The following is a 21,997-nucleotide window of genomic DNA, read 5'->3' on the forward strand; positions in this document are numbered from 1 at the left end:
AGGTGCAGGTCATATTTTTTTATCCTGAAGAGAGCAGGCATGTTCAGTGAAAATAAAACCAGCTAAATATTGCCTGGTTTAGAAATATAACAAAGTTTGCTGCTTTTACTTTTCAGAGAGATCTACAAGGCATTATCATTATACTATATCAGCAGCAGTAGCAATGAAAAACCAAGAAGGCACAGTCATCAGCTACAAACATTTTACCAAGCTAACAACCATTATTGACTTCTGAACTACACGAACAGCCAAGAACAACATCAAAATAACATGACACTACATAAACAAAAGACTAACAGAAAAAAATCAGTGGTACTACAGACAATTTTCCTGACAGATAAACACCTGACAGCCTTGTGAAAAAGCAAATTCTTTCCAAGTAGACAAAAACTCGCAAGCATATTTTGTGCATCTAAAACACCATATTTGCAGGTGCCAATTCATCCACAGCCATAAAATGGACTACAGAAGTTTCCCCTCAGAAAAGTAAGTAAAATAAGTGACAAATTTAATATATTATCCTTAGCATACTGGCAACACAAGTGTAGACACAACACTTGTTAGAACCAGGCCCGATGGTTAACAGGCTACACATATAACCGACACCCAAGCACACTGATAGCCCCCTATTCCTATATTATGCACACCATATTTCAGTAACAAAGAGTGTGTGTTTTTCTTAACATTTGTCAAAAAAACTTATATGCATCTTGCACAAATAAAACCATTTCTGGAAAATGTATCCTTGCATGATGTTATTAATCATTGTGTCTTTAATAACAGTTAAAATCAAAGCAACTGCTGAAAAATGTTTGGTCTACCATACTACGTGAAAACCCGGTAAATTCATATCTCCATTATATTCACATACTTGTTGCAAACTAGGGTACTTTACCTCATAGAAGTGATCAAAAGGAAATAAACAAACCCAAATATATTAAAGACCAATCAACCAGGTCATTTTATTCTCCATTTGCAGCTGCAATCATTTAGCAGATTTTTATTCCCCCAATTATTTCAGATCAATACTCTCCGCTCCAATTTCTACTGCCTCATCAATCTCAGATCTCTCCCATTTTGACTCTCCAGCCATTTTGGCCCTTCTCACACTATATATATTTACCTTAAAAGGTTATGTAAATTTGTAGTAGTTTCCCATTGTAGATGACCCTGTGTTCTCTAGTTCCTCTTCCTTCAAGCAGTTAGTTTTGTATTGATAACATTCCTATTCTTAGAAAAACACGTTCAAGTGTCCTAAGGATGACTTAAGTGTTGCTGTACTCAAGCTTACAACCCATTTTTGGGCAGAAAAAGCAAATCCTTTTATCTTTTTCTCTGAATACTTTACACTAAGTCTTATCTGTCTAAAATGCTCTACTGTATATGCATTGTTTCCAGTAATTCAGTGCAATATCATAAATATAACCTTTTGCTGGGAACTTCAGTCATATGGCTTCACACTTTAAAACACTGCTATGTACTTTAATTCAAATTGAAGTATTTTGTTGACCATTATCCAAGGCTACTCAACTAAATTAGAAGCAGCATGGTAAAGGTTTAAACAGACCAGGTGAATTTTTAAACTCCTTACTGCTAACAAGGTTTTATGTTTTTCTGAAATAAACACCCCTAAATGCATTACCATACAACTGCTGTGACAAAACCATCAACACAACTAAAAGTGAATACTCCAAAAGCTTACTCAAACACACCCTGAAAGCATTTCATATTTACAGTCTAGATTTCATACGTTTAGCAATATTTCCTTGAGAAATTACATATCCCTTTTCAATTCAGACTTAAGATCCACGTACCTTATGCTTTATTTATTCCATTTGTACTATTCTGCCCCTGGGGTATACTCATATGCTGCTTTAATTTTTGTATATTTTAAGTAGTACTTAAGTTGCTTTTAAAGTAATACATACTTCTTTTAACGAGATTAAAATATGGCACTGTACAGAGTGTTCTACACTATATTAACAGTTAAATGAACACTCAAGTGCACAAGTAGAAAAGAGAATGGAAATACCGCCCAATTAATGCATTTAGCTACAAAATAGGTTTGGGAGGGGGGAACAAAACACTACACTCAACTTTTAAGAGGGGGCAAATGCACACAATTCTGAATTTATGTACAATATATTGTTTATAATTCAAGAATAAGCTTACCCCTCCATCTCGCATCCACAGATATGCAGATAACATTAAAGGAAAAGGTGCTACAGGGTCTACTAATTTAAACTTGTGTCATAATTCACAGGTGACAAAAATAGTATTCAAACAGCGACTATGTAAGAAGCTTCACTGCCAAGACAACATTCACACCAAATGCCCAAAAAGGTTTTTAATTATGTGCCCTTCCTTGTAAATATGAAGGATCAATATCTGCATTAAGGAATTCTAATATTCTTACACTTGATCATAATCAGTGGTATGTATATGAACAAGAACTTGAGACAAAGATCTGAAGAATTTCCTCAAATCGCACAAAGACTACTTTTATGCAGTTTAAGTGGTTAAACATTGTAAAAATTCTGGAGGAAAAAAAATGAAGTGGTTGAGCAAATGCTATAATGATTAAATGATGCTTAAAGATCGAAAGACCTTCTTGAATGAAAGCAGGTAATGTTACCTCATTATCTATAAATAATAAATAAATTAGAAATGTTCATACATTGTAAACTGTGCCAATGTTATATTCATAACCATAAATACATGCTGTGCAGTATTTACATTTTTCAGCTGCTATAAACTGAAAGGTAGTAGTCAGAATGCCACACATATGAAGCAAACTATTCATGATTGAAGCAACTGAAGTTTTTAAGGTTTAATCTTAAATTGTGTGGTAAAAAAGAAACAAAATAATAATTTGGTTTACTAGCAAATTAGATAATGAAAATCATGATTACACAAGCTGTCAACACACTTTAACACTTCATAAATACTGGGACAACTGTGGTGTTCTAGAACAGTCAAGAAACTTCATCCACATATTAGTCCATAGAAGTTGTGAACACAAGAGTCATAGCATCATTATAAAAAGACATTTTTATTAAGATGAACTGGTTCACTTTAATATCTATATTTTTATAGTGTATACACAAACACACCATGATCTTTTTAATTGATTTCAAGGAGCAAACTGATGCATTAACACTGTAGGATATCTGAATCAACCATTTTTTGGGATTCAATGCAACTTACATTATAGAGCAAAAAAAAAAAAAACCTGAAAAACATGGGAAATTTTACCAAACTGTGAAGGACACAATCATTAGTAGTTTGTAAATACAAGGACTTTGCCAGGCTATCTATGCAGTTATCCACTAAAAAGAAGACTATATGGAATAAATCTGAGAAAAGAAAGAAAATGGAGCTTCATGGTGGACCCTTCAGATTTTAAATGCATTTAATGAAGCCACAGCTGGAAATAATGGGCGACTTAATGGGGTATCATGATAGGCAGTACAGTGTGGTATCAATAACAAAATGTCAGGCAATCTAAATGCTGAATTCAAGTAATCCTCTGGGGTTTTACACAAAGAAAATATTACTGAATTGGGCTTCAAACATGATGAACAAGAGCAAAGAAAGTTGATATCTCACAATAATCAACCACATGTCCTTTATGTTTCACTGAAAAAGTGTACACAATTTAAGGTAATTATTAAAAGTTAAAAGGTAAATACAATTACTTGGGACAACAATTATTTTAAGCAGATTTTTTTTAATAATTCTAATTTTTAGGGAAACAAGTTTGTGTAAAATTACAAGGTGATTTAGTAGGTTTGTTAAAAGTCAAAAAACCCTCAAATATAGTTCTAAGCTTTGAACAAGTATTTAAGAGGACCATGTCAATACATGTACCTTCTTCATACAGAAGCCAAAAGTTGCCACTAGAAGAACCCATTTTTAACCTTGCAATATGCTTTGTGAAAACTATTAAATACCTTAACAATTCCCACTTCTCTACACTGACCAAAGCACTCTACTCGACTAGAATTTCATTCAGTGACCATTAACTAAAGATTGTATTCCTCATACGCAACTGTTTTTGCTATTCAACCTGCTAAGTTTGACCCCTGCAAAAATTCTGAACTGAATAATCAAGTTGGGGAGAGATCTGAAGGCAGTGAAGCAGTCGAGTGGAGAACATTGATCTTACCTTGAATTAAATCTGCATTATCTTGGCCACATAAAGAGGAAGTTGATGATGAGGAAGGAGAGTGTATCATTTCTGGAATATCTTCCTCTTTAATGATCTCTTGAGAGTAGTACTTTTCCCTAGCAGCAGCAAGTGCCTGCCTGTACTGTCGGAGGTGTGCTGCCCAGTTCTCCTTGTGAACATCGAGACCAGATGATCTCCACTGACGTTCCAGCCTGCGACCCAAGGTCTTGAGCTCCCGAAGCTCATCAGTGTACCAGGGGCATTCAAGATTCCTCTGAATCAATCTGGGTTCAAGAGTTTGCACCACATCGTTGTTGCTGGTCATGGTAGTGTTGGATTGCTCTGCAGCATCTTCTGCAGTTAACAGGAGTGAGGTGGAGAGTGAAGAGGATATGAGGTCACAGAAGAGTGAAGCAGAGGGGTTTCTCTTAGCATGCTAAAACAAGTAGTGCGAAACAGGCATGTAGGCACAGGAGAAAAAAAAAACCAAATCAGAAATGACCATTAAAGCGACAGAGTGAAGTTATTTAGGGACAATATCCCAGGATATTAAGAGGTTAAATTCAGCCAGCAGTGCCCTTAGGGGAAGAAAAATCTATTGGAGGAAAAAAAAGGAGTGGTGGTGAAGTTAAACTATACATATTAGTACAGCGTAAAATATCTCAAAACAGAGATGAAGAAATATAGCAAGTATAAATTTACAGGACAGAGAGCAGGACAGAAAGAAAATAAGTTTGACTGTTGTGTGCTGCAAGAAGGTGATGCTATTGACAGGCTTAGATAAGACGATTTCATCCAGCATAGATGGTTGATGAGGGAATGTTATAAAGTCTCTCCAAAAGCGAGAAAACAGATAATAAATAAGGTAATTCTGAGAAACCATATTAAGGACTGCAAAAACTCTCCACAAACAAACTCTCCAAACTTATTTGTAATAAGTATCAATGTTGGGTTACAATTTGTTTTAAACTGAGGATTATTTTATATATAAATAAAAAAAATCACATCACAACATGGCCTGGTAAGATAAATTTAGTAAAACATTAACAAAGTGGAAACACCAGTTTTAGAAAAGTCAGACACATGTAAAAGGACATGCAGTGAAATTTCAACCCAGAAGATAATTAGGCAAATATCCTCTACCACAAAACCTTTTCATAAAGAAAAAGTGCAGAATTCTTACCCTGATTATTCTTTGTGTTTGTAGAAGGTTTGGTCAATTTTTGCTTTTTGATAAAGACATCAGGTCTGTTAGGAGCCATCATCTTCCTCTTTACTCCCCTCATACTGGCCTGGTTTTGATAGTCAATCACGAGTCCTGGACTGGGATTCATAAATTGCCCCATTGGCTGCAAAATTATTTCATTAGTTTAATATACTTATAAAAATGAACAGTACTTTAAAAAAAAAAAAAAAAAAAGCACCCACCTTTTTAAGTATAAAATGTAAACAATGCATGCATATACATAAGCACTTAAAACATTTTACATTGAATTGCCATGATCAAAAAAAAAAAATTAAAAAAGCTTGAAATCTTAACATGGCTAAAACATACAAAGCCAAAAAATTCTAATTCATATAAACTTTCTTGCATGCTCTCTCTCTCAGCCATATATTAAACAGAGATTCATCTTCATATTAAAGTATTAAAATGGAACCAGTTAAACCTGGCTTAAAATTAAACGTATTCCCAATACAGAAAATTAATATATTAAAAAGGGGCACAGACTTACGTTAGTGATCCTGCAATAGAAAAGCAGGCTCAAAAAAATTGATGTAATATTTTCCTTTGTATAACACAAATCTAAATTATTACTCAAAAAAAAAAAAAAAAACCTATCCATCCATATTAACTAAATCTTGGTATAGTAACCTTCAGATTCTGACCTTTTCTGACACAGAGTAAATGAGCTGTAAACTAAACCTTCTGAATGAAACATACTTAACACAAGTGTTTACTTCCATACTGTTTGCAAATAAAACGGGGGAAAAAAATTCAACAGTAACACTTTACACACAAATGCCTGGCCAATGTATATACAATTTTTAATTTTTTTTTTTTTTTAATATAAAGAAATGGCATGAGAGGCAATAAAAACTGAATGGCTTTTGATGAGAGAAATAGAAAAATGAGAACAGGGAAAATTTAGGACAATTTACTATGGTGTCTTGCATATCTACATATTTTACCTAGAATTTTCAAAGGTGCCCTTTACTGCGATATGAAAACAACATGAGAGAGCAGCTGAACTCCTTAGGAAGATATAAAAATAATGGAATTGTTTAACAAGGAAAGTGTACATTTCCCCTGGAAATTAGTTGCAAGAAAATGTTTCTTCACAATGCTAATTTTGGGGTTGCTATGTTTACATCAGGAAAAAGTACTATACAACAAAACTAAATATTGAATTATAGATTTAACTTACAACATGAAATAAACCATCTATGCCGTTTTCAAACTTGTACGTTATACTCCTTTTTACACTGGTCACCTGTACCACACCACTGCAGGCTAGTACACAGAGCTGTTTTTACACTGGTAAAATACACAGAGATGTTAAAAGGCTCAATAATGAAAGCTGCCAGGGAAGGAGACTTTTACGAGTTTAATCTGAAGGAAAAATATTATTCCAATTTAATCAAGAAACAGACTAAGCAAATTATAAAAGTAGTACACTTTGAACATGTGTCCAATTTAACAAGAACAACAAAAAAAAAAAGGGAACATGACACTGTACATGAAGAAACAGTATAGACCAGGAAAATATACAACCCTTTTTTATTATGAAAAGGTTAAGTAAGTGTTGCTCTGGGAGGTTTGGAGCGCATTATGGGTATTTCCATTATTTCTTATGGGAAAAATAGTCTTGACTTACAACCAACTTGAGTTACAACCAGCCCTTGCGAACGAATTGACTTTGTAAGTCAAGGGTCTACTGTGTGTATATGTGTGTTAGAAAATGGATGTTAGAAAATGGATGGATGGATATATATATATATATATATATATATATATATATATATAGATATATATATATATATATATATATATATATATATATATATATATATATATATATATATATATATATATATATATATATATATATATATATATATATATATATATATATATATATATATATATATATATATATATATATATATATATATATATATATATATATATATATATATATAGTGGAGGAAATAATTATTTGACCCCTCACTGATTTTGTAAGTTTGTCCAATGACAAAGAAATGAAAAGTCTCAGAACAGTATCATTTCAATGGTAGGTTTATTTCAACAGTGGCAGATTGCACATCAAAAGGAAAATCGAAAAATAACTTTAAATAAAAGATAGAAATTGATTTGCATTTCATTGAGGGAAATAAGTTTTGAACCCTCTAACAAAAAGACTTAATACTTAGTGGAAAAACCCTTGTTTGCAAGCACAGAGGTCAAACGTTTCTTGTAATTGATGACCAAGTTTGCACATTTTAGGAGGAATGTTGGTCCACTCCTCTTTGCAGATCATCTCTAAATCCCTAAGGTTTCGAGGCTGTCTCTGTGCTACTCTGAGCTTGAGCTCCCTCCATAGGTTTTCTATTGGATTAAGGTCCAGAGACTGACTAGGCCACTCCATGACCTTAATGTGCTTCTTCTTGAGCCACTCCTTTGTTGCCTTTGCTGTATGTTTTGGGTCATTGTCGTGCTGGAACACCCATCCACGACCCATTTTCAGTTTCCTGGCAGAGGGAAGGAGATTGTCGCTCAGGATTTCACGATACATGGCTCCGTCCATTTTCCGTTAATGCGATTAAGTTGTCCTGTGCCCTTAGCAGAAAAACACCCCAAAGCAAAATGTTTCCACCCCCATGCTTGACGGTGGGGACGGTGTTTTGGGGTCATAGGCAGCATTTTTCTTCCTCCAAACACAGCGAGTTGAGTTAATGCCAAAGAGCTCTATTTTGGTCTCATCAGACCACAGCACCTTCTCCCAGTCACTCTCTGAATCATTCAGGTGTTCATTGGCAAACTTCAGACGGGCCTGCACATGTGCCTTCTTGAGCAGGGGGACCTTGCGAGCCCTGCAGGATTTTAATCCATTGCGGTGTAATGTGTTTCCAATGGTTTTCTTGGTGACTGTGGTCCCTGCTAATTTGAGGTCATTAACTAACTCCTCCCGTGTAGTTCTAGGATTCTTTTCACCTTTCTCAGAACCATTGACACCCACGAGGTGAGATCTTGCGTGGAGCCCCAGAGCGAGGTCGATTGATGGTCATTTTGTGCTCCTTCCATTTTCAACAATCGCACCAACAGTTGTCACCTTCTCTCCCAGCTTCTTGCTAATGGTTTTGTAGCCCATTCCAGCCTTGTGCAGGTCTACAATTTTGTCTCTGACATCCTTGGACAGCTCTTTGGTCTTTCCCATGTTGTAGAGTGTGGAGTCTGCTTGATTGATTGATTCTGTGGACAGGTGTCTTTTATACAGGTGACTAGTTAAGACAGGTGTCCTTAATGAGGGTGACTAATTGAGTAGAAGTGTCTAACCACTCTGTGGGAGCCAGAACTCTTAATGGTTGGTAGGGGTTCAAAACTTATTTCCCTCAATGAAATGCAAATCAATTTCTATCTTTTATTTAAAGTTATTTTTTCGATTTTCCTTTTGATGTGCAATCTGCCACTGTTGAAATAAACCTACCATTGAAATGATACTGTTCTGAGACTTTTCATTTCTTTGTCATTGGACAAACTTACAAAATCAGTGAGGGGTCAAATAATTATTTCCTCCACTGTATGTATGTATGTATGTATGTATGTATATATATATATATATATATATATATATATATATATATATATATATATATATATATATATATATATATATATATATATATATACACACACACACACTATACTGGAGTAATAAACAAAAAAAAAATCAACAGGGGAAGGTTCGGAATAGACATGTTAATTCTCTAAGGTAAAACTTGCTGAATTTTGGACAATTGTAGTTTAAATATAAGGAGTTACATGCATGATATTAAAAAGCATGGAAATACTCCCAAGAAACAAACCAAATCAACTCCATAAAGTTTACTTGTACGTCTCTTTATTCTACAATACATTTAAGCAAACTGAACATCACCTCTTAAGTCCATTTTCACAAAAAAGCAATTGAATACAGGTGGTCACGGTCTACTTATTTCTGCATACTTGCTAAACAGAAGTATTCTCACTTTGCACTTACAACCTTTGACCATATCAGTAACTAGATATACAAGATGAAGAGAGTCATGAATATAACAACAAAGTAAGGAAGATCAGCAATATGAATCTATAGCTTTAGGATCAACCTTAAATTCAGAGAAGCAACTTGATGAGCCACAGGGAGAAACACGGCTATGGCAATCATTTCCTTACATTTTACTAATTACATATAGAGGTTGAAATATTATGTGTAGGTTGTGTAAGTATTTACATGCACATGTACAAATATACTAACATATTACTTTTACACAAAAGTACGTTACCCCTAGTCACCTCAAGTTCATTTTGAATACACTTGAGTATTTTAGTGCATGTGATCTAGTATGCAATACATATCTCACTGCACCTACTTGTCATACACTGAACTAATGAGTGTAGGAATGAAAACTGCTATCTGCAATGGAAGAAGCAAAACAAATGCTTTAAGCAACAATCACATTCTTAACTAACAACCAAGCTCATACCTACAGTTTCTCCCATTTATTAAAACACTGATCTGAAACCAGTAATCAAACACCTGGATCAGTACAGAGCTCCAGATTAACAAGTTAATACCAAAGTCTGAATGATATCAGATTCATTGAACATTTAAAAAAATATAAAATAAACACAAACAGTAGTATTTCCCACCATGCTACACACTGTGAAAACTACCATCATTAACCCTTTATTAAAACAAATAATGGCTAAATGCTCAATTAAAAGATCAGTCACCAGTGTCAGAGAAAGGTGGCATATTTAATTTCTCTTGGGGTATGGAGGAGGCAGGTAAAGAATGGATTTACACACACAACACAGCTGAGTTAACACAAATAAAACTACAGTATATTTGAAAAACTGCTGACACACAAGACCTCAACTTATGTACCAAAGTGGAAAAAGGCAAACGTGCACTATACCTCCAAACTATTACTTTTAATAAAAAGGAAAAGCAAATAAATAGGGAATTTTATATTGTGTTATCAATACAAATCCAACATCTCATTCATTTCACAGGTGTAGTTTGCGTAATAATGCTGCCTGGGCAAATGCAGGAACACACAGGTTTCATGTTAATTTACAAAGTACTAGATCTATAAAGAATACTCTCTTCCACTTTCAGAACACAGAAACCAATGTACAGGAAAACATATGAATTACCAGTGTAAAAGCAATCTCATCCATTGTGATTTGCTATAGATCACACTACGGATGGACAACCAGTGTAAAAGAAGAATAAAATACCTCAAAAGCAGCTTTATGACCTTGAATTTAAAAAGGTGACCAGATAACACACAAAGAGCATTAACAAATCTCCAACGATAATGTAAAGTCTCAATGATATATAGAAGTGTGTGGCAATCTAAAATTGATTATTTTTGGTACAATAAAAACCGTAAAGATGATATGTGGAAAACGTAAGGCTAATCAAGCAGTAAAGGGTACACATTGGTTTGTCTGGCTAATCTTTAGAGTAAAGATTGTCTGATACTGCATACTTCAAACTGATTCTGGTTTGAAGGGATTCAGAAAGGGGTGGTTGTTAATAGAATCTCAAAAGATTCTGTACTTACTCCTCTGCCTCGGCCTCTGACTGTTGTTGGTCCTCCCAGATCAAGGCTTCTACCTCCAAAACTGTTTTGAGGATAAGCAGGCATTCCTCTCCCCCGAGAGCCTACAGGTGCAGGCTTCATATGGGGTGAAGAAAAACTGCTGTAGGAAGAGTAACCTTCTCTTCCCCCATTATCCAAAAACCCAGACCTTAAATTCGACCGTGGGTAAGATGGCTCCCAGTTATTCTGGAAGGAGCTGTCAAATCCGCCACCAAAATTACTTCCAAAGCCAGATCTGTACAGATCACGGCCACCCTGAGAAGACCCGGAGTCATAAGACTCGTAAGGTCCAAACCTGGAAAAATTGCAGAGTGAGGAAACAGATGAGGTTTTGGGTATATATTTAAGAGACACAAAAAATAACATTTTAAACAATACCTACACTAAAGTGATAACAAAATGTTATCCACTTTTGTTAGGCACATTTTGTACACTGTATATCTTGAACAGGACTGGGCAAAAAAAATTTATATATATATATATATATATATATATATATATATATATATATATATATATATATATATATATATATATATATATACACACACACATATGTTTATATATCTAATTGCTAATGTTTGAGTACAAGGAATTGCAAATATAGTAACTTCAAAAAGAAATGGAAATTAAGAAATTTTATTTTAGAAATAAACAGCCCAGTCCTGATTCAAAATGACCATGTATAACATTCAAAACATTTCAGTACACAATCTAAAATGATTTACTTTATTCATTTTTATGATTAAAAAAAAAAATCTAACAGCTTTCTGAAAATATACTTTTTAGTTATGCTGTAAATACTACATTTCCAGATTTAACATTTTTGGTTTACGCCCAAAGCAAAAAAATAAAATAATTTAAAAATAGGCACTGGAAAAATAAAAACGCCTAATTTATATGTATTACCACTACCAATTAAAATTTGGATTCTTATAGCTACTAACTGACAAATTTTGCCTATAAACCAATGTTAACTACTTTCAAAGCTGTTAGTACACTAATGGAAAAAGGTTTCTAGTATAATGTTTGATAAAATTTGGATTAAAGTTAAATTTAAAAGCAGGTGAAGTCGATCAGAATCTCCAATTAATACGAAACTGAAAGAAATATTTTCTGTAAAGAAAAAGAAAAGGAGTTATGAATTTGTAATTCTTCAGAGGTTTTCAATGTAACATTTTTCTACTTAAATCGAAAACCAAAACACTAGTATTATGAAAATCAGACTTAGACAACTGCTAACAAACGAAAAATTTACAAAAATGATAGATGTCAGATTGCTGTTGAATATTTTATTATGCAATAAGTGTGATATAAAAACATACCTTTCACTTCGACTGCTTTCAAAGGAATCAAATGATCTCAAGGATGATCCTCCAAAACGTCCATGAGAGAAGCCAACGTTCATTTCTTAAAAATTGAAGCAATTTAAAATGTATCAGTGCTTCTGTGCACACAACAGTATTTAGTACCGTTTTATTCACACACAATATATATTTTATTAAATAAAATGCTCTATACCCAACATGTTTGTTACAGCAATTTTTGTACATATAGCCACTTTTGATTAATTTGAGGGGTGCACTGATGAGCAACAATTTTGAATGTACTCAATATGGATGCCAACCACAAATATTTTTCAAAATCAATATTCTCAATTACTGTAACAGAACACAGGTCTTTAAAGACTTGTTCTCACCTACTGAAAATTTACCAGTTCCTTTCATCACTGATCTGCAACCAATGAAAATGCTGCAACATTGTAGTGAATCTAAATGCACTGGTGTATGAGGCAAACAATATGCATAAGTACTGGGTTAGCTGAAGACATCCTTAAAACATGTGCTAGGCCTGTGTACTTTGGGTGCTCAAAATTAAGCATCACTGCATACAGTGGTCCAACGAGAATAATCAGGCTAATGAATAAAGACTAGGAGGAAATTAAGCTTTAAATTTTGATCCTCAATACCCCTGCTCATACTGCACAAACTGAAAAACCCGATCTGCAAAACTGCCACCCCCAGTCTACTATCCAGACCATTATTATTTCCCACTCTGAAGGTACCACTGTGGGAGACAAAGCTGGTTGTAATAGACATGACAAGATGGTCTGAGTGGCAAACTAAAGTTTAGATGAACTTAATAAATGTGTTTGTGTACTTTGAGAATACAATAATTAGATTAAATAAATCATAAATTGGTTTTGTTTGGTGTTTGGTTTAATAGGCTAGGTGCTAAATTTTCCAATTATCACATTCAGGAATGATTTCACTATGGAGTCTTAATGAAACTGGGAATTTTCATGAAACTGAAGACACTGCCTCCAGTTTACACAAATACACACAGAACTCTGTTTACAACACTTCAGCCATACCAATAACACCAAATTACTTCTCACTCTGTAAAATATTAAACTGGATTTTAGAATGAATATTTGCCTCTTAATGTGAGACAAGTGTCATGTTAATGCATTAAATTCTTCATCAGAACACTTAAAGTATATGGTCAAATATCCCGAAATCCTTCCACTTATTTTCTTATATGTTTAGATCACCTGTCAATTTAATGTTTATTGTAAATGTCATCTAGTTTGCCCCTTCCTCCCTTGGATGTTCATGTTTTACAACACTGAATCCCAATAGGTTTAATTAGACTTTTTGACACTATAAGGAAAAGACTCTTAAATGTCAAAGTGAAAACAAAATTTTACAAACCTAAGTCTAAATCTAAATTTGATCAACAGGACAAGAGGAAGTCTGTTTATAATAACTTATTTTTTCATTGGAGTGACTTTTAACAGTCCTGGAAAATAACCCAGAAACCATCATTGTAAGTCCTTCATGAACCCTTCATTCAGTGAGTAAATCATAAGACAGGGCAAAAGACAAAAATGCCTGCACATTAAACAGCTTTGCCCACTAAAACAGAAGCTCTTAGTGAAAATTACACATAACTTTAGTAATATGACTAACATCAATGTAGGACTGGCACACGATAATGTAACTCTGCCATGACACTACAACTCTAGCTAATGTTATGCTTTTTTATAGCTTCTACACTGTCCACATTTGTATGCCGACATGCTGTGTAAAGCTGTCACTTGTAAAATGGCTTGCTTTTATATGGCACTTCTTACTGTGAACCCTGCTGCGAATACAATGACCAACTAAATTCAGTAGGCCAACACCCTAACTATTAAATGGGTCAATTTGTCTGGCATTAAAAATGAAAAATAGGCACACGCTGAACAGAAAATACCATGAATGCACTATATTTTGCAAGCGAAGCCCCCAGTGTGTGTGTGTGTATATATATATATATATATATATATATATATATATATATATATATATATATATATATATATATACACAGTGGTGTGAAAAACTATTTGCCCCTTCCTGATTTCTTATTCTTTTGCATGTTTGTCACACAAAATGTTTCTGATCATCAAACACATTTAACCATTAGTCAAATATAACACAAGTAAACACAAAATGCAGTTTTTAAATGATGGTTTTTATTATTTAGGGAGAAAAAATCCAAACCTACATGGCCCTGTGTGAAAAAGTAATTGCCCCTTGTTAAAAATAACCTAACTGTGGTGTATCACACCTGAGTTCAATTTCTGTAGCCACCCCAGGCCTGATTACTGCCACACCTGTTTTAATCAAGAAATCACTTAAATAGAAGCTGCCTGACACAGAGAAGTAGACCAAAAGCACCTCAAAAGCTAGACATCATGCCAAGATCCAAAGAAATTCAGGAACAAATGAGAACAGAAGTAATTGAGATCTATCAGTCTGGTAAAGGTTATAAACCCATTTCTAAAGCTTTGGGACTCCAGCGAACCACAGTGAGAGCCATTATACACAAATGGCAAAAACATGGAACAGTGGTGAACCTTCCCAGGAGTGGCCGCCAACCAAAATTACCCCAAGAGCGCAGAGGCGACTCATCCGAGAGGTCACAAAAGACCCCAGGACAACGTCTAAAGAACTGCAGGCCTCACTTGCCTCAATTAAGGTCAGTGTTTACGACTCCACCATAAGAAAGAGACTGGGTAAAAACGGCCTGCATGGCAGATTTCCAAGACGCAATCCACTGTTGAGCAAAAAGAACATTAGGGCTCGTCTCAATTTTGCTAAGAAACATCTCAATGATTGCCAAGACTTTTGGGAAAATACCTTGTGGACTGATGAGACAAAAGTTGAACTTTTGGAAGGCAAATGTCCCGTTACATCTGGCGTAAAAGGAACACAGCATTTCAGAAAAAGAACATCATACCAACAGTAAAATATGGTGGTGGTAGTGTGATGGTCTGGGGTTGTTTTGCTGCTTCAGGACCTGGAAGGCTTGTTGTGATAGATGGAACCATGAATTCTACTGTCTACCAAAAAATCCTGAAGGAGAATGTCCGGCCATCTGTTCGTCAACTCAAGCTGAAGCGATCTTGGGTGCTGCAACAGGACAATGACCCAAAACACACCAGCAAATCCACCTCTGAATGGCTGAAGAAAAACAAAATGAAGACTTTGGAGTGGCCTAGTCAAAGTCCTGACCTGAATCCAATTGAGATGCTATGGCATGACCTTAAAAAGGCGGTTTATGCTAGAAAACCCTCAAATAAAGCTGAATTACAACAATTCTGCAAAGATGAGTGGGCCAAAATTCCTCCAGAGCTGTAAAAGACTCATTGCAAGTTATCGCAAACGCTTGATTGCAGTTATTGCTGCTAAGGGTGGCCCAACCAGTTATTAGGTTCAGGGGCAATTACTTTTTCACACAGGGCCATGTAGGTTTGGATTTTTTCTCCCTAAATAATAAAACCATCATTTAAAAACTGCATTTTGTGTTTACTTGTGTTATATTTGACTAATGGTTAAATGTGTTTGATGATCAGAAACATTTTGTGTGACAAACATGCAAAAGAATAAGAAATCAGGAAGGGGGCAAATAGTTTTTCACACCACTGTATATATGAGGTGTGGCAGAAAAGTAATGAGACTGATTTTTTATTTACCAAAGTTTTTATTTTTTTCAAACATCAATGTAGTTCCCTTGGGCAGCTACACACCGATGGAGACGTTGTTCCCACTGTTGGTAGCAGCGCTGGAAGTCTTCAACCGGTATGGTCTTCAGCATGTCCGTTACACTCTTTTGGATGTTTTCTAAAGTCCCGAAATGACATCCTTTGAGGACATTTTTCAGTTTAGGAAAAAGGTGTGTGAATAAGGGGGCTGGGGAACCACAGGAATGCCTTTTGAGGTCAAAAATTCTGTTATGGAGAGGGCAGTGTGACATGGGGTGTTGTCATGATGGAGCATCCATTTCTCTGCAATGTCTGGTCTCACGCGAATGATCCTTTTTCTGAGCCTTTCAAGGACGTCTTTATAAAAAACTTGGTTGACAGTTTGTCCTGGAGGAACAAATTCTTTGTGGACGATTCCCCTTTTGTGACGCACATCCAAAAACAAACTTCGCTAATAGCAGTCACAAAAATCACGTAGTTAACGGACTGAGCTATGGGAGGGTACTGATACACGTGCTCTATCAAGGACAACAGCGCAGCGTTGCCAGATTGTTTGCAGTGTTGCCAGTCTCATTACTTTTCTGCCACACCTCGTATTATATACACATATACATACACACAGTGGAACCTCTGTTCGCGAGCATAATTCGTTCCGGAAACGTGCTTGCAGTCCAAAGCACTCGTATATCAAAGTGAATTTCCCCATAAGAAATAATGGAAACTCAGATGATTCGTTCCACAACCTAAAATTATTCATATAAAAATTATTAATACAAAATATAAAGTAAAAATACATGAAACAAATTAACCTGCACTTTACCTTTAAAAAGAAGTTTCTAAACTCTTGTGGGATTCCACCCAATGGGACAACACACGGAAGAGTGTCCTAAAGCAATCGCAGTCTCCCAGCGCTGTAGCAGTTCGCCGTATAAGCATATCCAAAAAGATCGCGGACATGCTATAAGCGCCTGCCGTCGTTGGGTGATACAAGGAACATTATAAAGATTCCGCTACAATAAATAACCACGCTGTTGCTGTTTCAAGCTGAATAAAGCTGGTGTTGTTAAAGTACTGAGACCCTCCCTTGTGTTTTGGGGAGCAAGATGGGGACTCGCACTTCACAGCACACATGTGCGCGCGCGCACACACACACACACACACAGTCACAATGCTGTAGTAAACAGTATATGCTCGTATGGATGTTGACTATGAGTGAGGCACGCAGACTCAATATAGGAAATAGGAGGAATAGGAGACGATTGCCCTCAAGAGGAGAGATAGGGAGAGAGAGACGCGTGCACGAGCGAGCGAGACGTGCGCGAGTGAAAGAGAAGGTGAGAGAGACGCGCACGTGAGAGAGAAGAACCATCAGCTCAGTTGTGATCACATGATGCTCAGCAGACAAAGTGTATCCATACTACTCGTATTGCAAGACATCGCTCGTTTATCAAGTCAAAATTGATTAAAAAAAAAAGTAGCTCATCTTGCAAAACAGTCGCAAACCAAGGTTCCACACTGTGTGTGTGTGTATATATATATATATATATATATATATATATATATACATATACATATACACACACAAATCAGCCACAACATTAAAGCCCCTGACAGGTGAAGTAAATGACACAGGTTATCTTGTTATAATGGCACCTGTGAAGGGATGGAATATCGGGCAGCAAGCAAACAATCAGTTCTTCAAGGTGATGTGTTGGAAGCAGGAACAAAATGGGCAAACATAAGGATGTGAGTGACTTTGGTAAGGGTCAAATTGTGACAGCTAGAGCTCAGAGCATCTAAAAAAATGCCAGGTCTTGTGAGATGTCCCAGGTAAGCAGTGTTTAGTACCTACCAATAGTGGTCCAAGGAAAGAACCAGCAATAGGGTCCTGGGCACCCAAGTGGAGCAAAGGCTAGCCTGTCTAGTCCAACCCCATATATGAACTACTGCAGCACAAATTGCTGAAAAATGTAATGCTGTTCATGAGAGAAACGTTTTAGGACACACAGTGCATGGCAGACTGCTATGTTGCCACAGACCAATCAGAATGCCCATGTTGACTACTGTCCACCACAGAAAGGACCTACAATTGGCATGTAAGCTTCAGAACTGCACCATGAAGTAATGGAAGTGGCCTGGTCTAATGAATTACATTTGCTTTTAGATCATATGGATGGTTGATTGAGTGTGTGTCATTTACCTAGGGAAGAGATGGCAGCAAGATGAACTATAGCAAAAAAGCAAAGCAACAGAGGCATTATGATGCTCTGCACAATGTTCTGCTTGTAAACCTTGGGGCCTTGCATTCATATGGATGTTACATTGACACATTAACATATCCTAAAGACTGCTGCGGACCACATACACCCTTTATATGGCAATGCTATTCCCTAATGGCAGTGGACTCTTTCAGCAGGATAAAACACCCTGATACACTGCAAAAATGGTAAAGGTGTGGTTTGAAATACACAACAATGAGGCCAAATCAACATCCTGAATTCCCTTAAACAACAACATTTATTTATATAGCACATTTTAATACAAAAAAATGTAGCTCAAAGTGTTTTACATAATAAAGAATAGGAAAATAACAGACACAGTAAGAAAAATAAGTCAACATTAATTGACATTGACCAGTACTTTGAACAAGACTAATAAGTGATTTTCAGTAAATACACTTACCCCCTGAAATACGTGACAATGGTGGATCTCTCAGCTCCTCTTCAGAATACCTGACAAAAACGTATGACAGTACATAAAATTCCTTTGACAGAGGCACAAGGTTTGTGGACATTCCAAAAAATTAAACCAATATTATCATATAGTGGAGATGTCAGATATGCTTTGATATGCAAATAGCTTTGTTAAATCAAAATCAAGCAGAAGTATTTTTCATAATAAAAACCATGTAACATTTAAAACCTTAAGAAATCCAAATGATTTTTAGATTATCCTAATCGTGTTAAGTAAAATATTTTACATTTCAATTTTAAACAAGTCATAGAATTAAAAAGAAACCTCCTTTATAAGCACATAATCAAACCTTAAAGTTCAAATTACTTTACCGGTATACTGATATCTCCACATCCAATGGATTTTAAGCACCAATGACCAAATAAATTTGTCTAAAATATACTGGAGTACAAAAGACTTACTTTACAGAATTAAAGTATCACAAATAACTGCACTTTATGCAACACAGATTCAACAAGTCACTTGCCATACATGACAAACAAGCTGATCCATATTAGCAAGTCACAGAGGCCCAGGAAGCACTCACACAAGGCAGGAAACAGTGCTAAAAGATGCAACAGTCCACTGGAGTGTCCAGTTTAGAGATGCCAACTAACCTAACCTGCAGGAGTCATACATACACCGCATAGCGACATCAACCAGGCACAAGATTTAAACTTGGAATACTGGATCATGGAAGCAGCCATTCCAACTGCATATCAAAACAGGTAATCCACCTGAAGCTAAGCATGTTTGGGATTAGGCTCATCCTGTATTTGGATGGGAGACTACCATCTAGGAAAATACCTGACAGTTGTTGCCGGGAGAGGTTTTAGTGAGGCCATCTGGGGCACTTGGTCTGTGTGCGGATCCAAATGTCTCAGTGCCGCAATGGGGACACTGCACCCTAAATATATGTGCTATCCTCGGGATGAAATTTTAAAACCAAGGTGCTGACTCTTTGTAATCATAAAGGATCACTGGGCATCTTTTGAAAAGGGCAGAATGTTTCCCTAATGTCTTGACTAAATTGCCCATTACTATGCCTCTTAACCATCTCCGTTCTCCTGTTGGACACTTCACTGGCTCTCCCCTTCACCACCTAATTACTAACGTGTATGGCGAGTGCACTGGTGAAAGAATTGCTGCTGTCACATCATCCATGTGAATGCTACATGGTGGTGGCTGAAGTGGTTCCCCACCATCCATGTAAAGCGTTGTTAAAGAAGTTAGAAAAATACTATATACATGTAAATAATTATTAATCAGTGCATTACCTTGTGGCCCGATCGGCCCGTTTTAGGGCATCTTGGAAAACCTCAAGGCGAGTACTGTTGCAGCAAATATTTTCTTAAATCTAACACTGCATTTGCATGGATGCATAATTTATGCTCATTCGTCCTCTCTCTCAATCCACTATTTTACAGACTCTTACTTTCAACTGTATTGATAAATACTTTAAAACTACTTTCGAATAAATCATTACTACTAGTGATTAGGGCTGCAACGATTAGTCGACGTAATCGACTACAAAAAATCGTTGAGACGCGTCACAAACAGAACCTTGAATAGAGGCTCCAGTCACAAAGAACCACATTGGATTTTGTAACTGCAATGCACTACATGAATGTCTGGGGGCAGTACCATTTGTCAAGACTGCATATATATATGCCAGCAACACTCATGACAATGACAAAACAATTACATTGTCAATCATGTTACGTTATTATTAAAATGTTTCCTTTTCTTTTTCATAACTTCTTTAACACACTACTTCTCCGCTGCGAAGCGCGGGTATTTTGCTAGTCATATATAATATAAAAAAAAAAAAAACATTAAATTTTAAAGCTAATAAGAAGGCAGACAAGCAAAAAACAGGTGGAGGTCCACGCGGTCCAGACCTAACCCCTGTGGAAGAGTTGGCTCTCCAGCAAAATGCCCATCGCCCCATTTCTGAGGGCATCCCAGTGGGAAGCTCCTCCTCATAACCAGTGGGCAGGATGCAGTGGTCACTTCATTTCAGGTAAAGGACGGTCATTGCATATATTTGTCCTCAATGTGTGCCATAGGTAGGTTCCATATAGCCCTCTTTTTTGTTGGGTCAGTTGCAGTGAATATCATATCCTAGAACTTGTGTCTGACCAATAAGATATTGACGGAGGTCAAATATTTGATGAAGACTCTGTGGCTGATTATTCATCAGGAGGAGAGGTACATTTTCCAAATAATTTTTGATCAAACTCCACTCTGATCAGTCCCATGTGCCCCAATAACATTTGGAAATCCTGGGTAATGAGAATGTTAGGCAGATTGTGAGATTCTTTACGGAACTGTGGGTGTTTTTGCCTGTGTATTACCTACCTGCAATGGCATGAAACGCCTCTTATATTGTCTGCACACGCAGGTGTCCAGGAAACTCTATGAAAACCCGAAGGAAATATTTCAGAGACAAGCAGACTTTACGAATTGCCGGGCAAACTGCACTTTTAGACAGATTTTCCGCATAGCCTACAGTATATAAAAAAGTGCAGCTTGCAAAAAACCTCAAAGCAATGCATACCGTCTGTGTGGCTGTGAGCCTGACTTCGACGAGTTTGACTTCAAATATAAGGTGCTAATAAATCTTTAAGGTACAATATTCCCACCCAGCTAAAGCGGTATCTTTCAAAAATAATTTCATCCAGGAACAATAAAGGGTCTTGCCGATCACACAAAACCCTCTCTATATGAGATTCTCTTCTTATAATTTGCGTACCGATAGCAATTGGTCGCTCATTCATAAACGGCGAAGCTATGACTGAATGAATTCCATGCACGGACACTGATTAAGTGTGTGAGGTGATACTTGTTTACATAGAACAAACCTGCTCAGAGCAGGTTTGAGGATTTGGATGTGCTGCTATGACAACTCATCCAGCAAGAGTTTCGAAAAACCGACAGATCCAGGATCATGCCAAATCGTCAGCAATTACATCCGGCTAAACGAGTAATCCACGTACGAAAAATACGCCCCAGATCTGTTCGTTTTCAAATAATATTGCATTAGTGAGATGATGCTTTCTGACTGGTACTGTTCAGGATATACTATGATTTCTTCAAAATGTCATATATATTGGTCTCTTTCTTTTTTTTTCCCCCGGTGCTGCGCGCTGACACCAGAAGGCGTGAGCTCATTCAGTGCTAACAGGAGC

At 36.2% G+C, this 21,997-nt stretch overlaps 1 protein-coding gene across 2 annotated transcripts in view; it reads right to left on the reverse strand.

The window, feature by feature from the left end:
* Positions 1–21,997, reverse strand: part of znf326 (zinc finger protein 326) — a 36,474-nt gene that overhangs the window by 9,476 nt on the left and 5,001 nt on the right. The window contains exons 3-7 of one of the 2 annotated variants that reach the window (XM_039734488.1): positions 18,756–18,805; positions 12,367–12,451; positions 11,003–11,336; positions 5,355–5,520; positions 4,169–4,525 (exon numbers count right to left, since the gene is read on the reverse strand). In XM_039734488.1, coding sequence (XP_039590422.1) covers positions 4,169–4,525; positions 5,355–5,520; positions 11,003–11,336; positions 12,367–12,451; positions 18,756–18,805 — 992 coding nt within the window. The remainder of the gene's footprint in view (positions 1–4,168; positions 4,526–5,354; positions 5,521–11,002; positions 11,337–12,366; positions 12,452–18,755; positions 18,806–21,997) is intronic. The other variant, XM_039734489.1, reaches the window with a different exon arrangement.

This window comes from Polypterus senegalus, chromosome 14 (assembly GCF_016835505.1).
Source record: "Polypterus senegalus isolate Bchr_013 chromosome 14, ASM1683550v1, whole genome shotgun sequence".
In the NCBI taxonomy this organism is placed as follows: Eukaryota; Metazoa; Chordata; class Cladistia; order Polypteriformes; family Polypteridae; genus Polypterus; species Polypterus senegalus.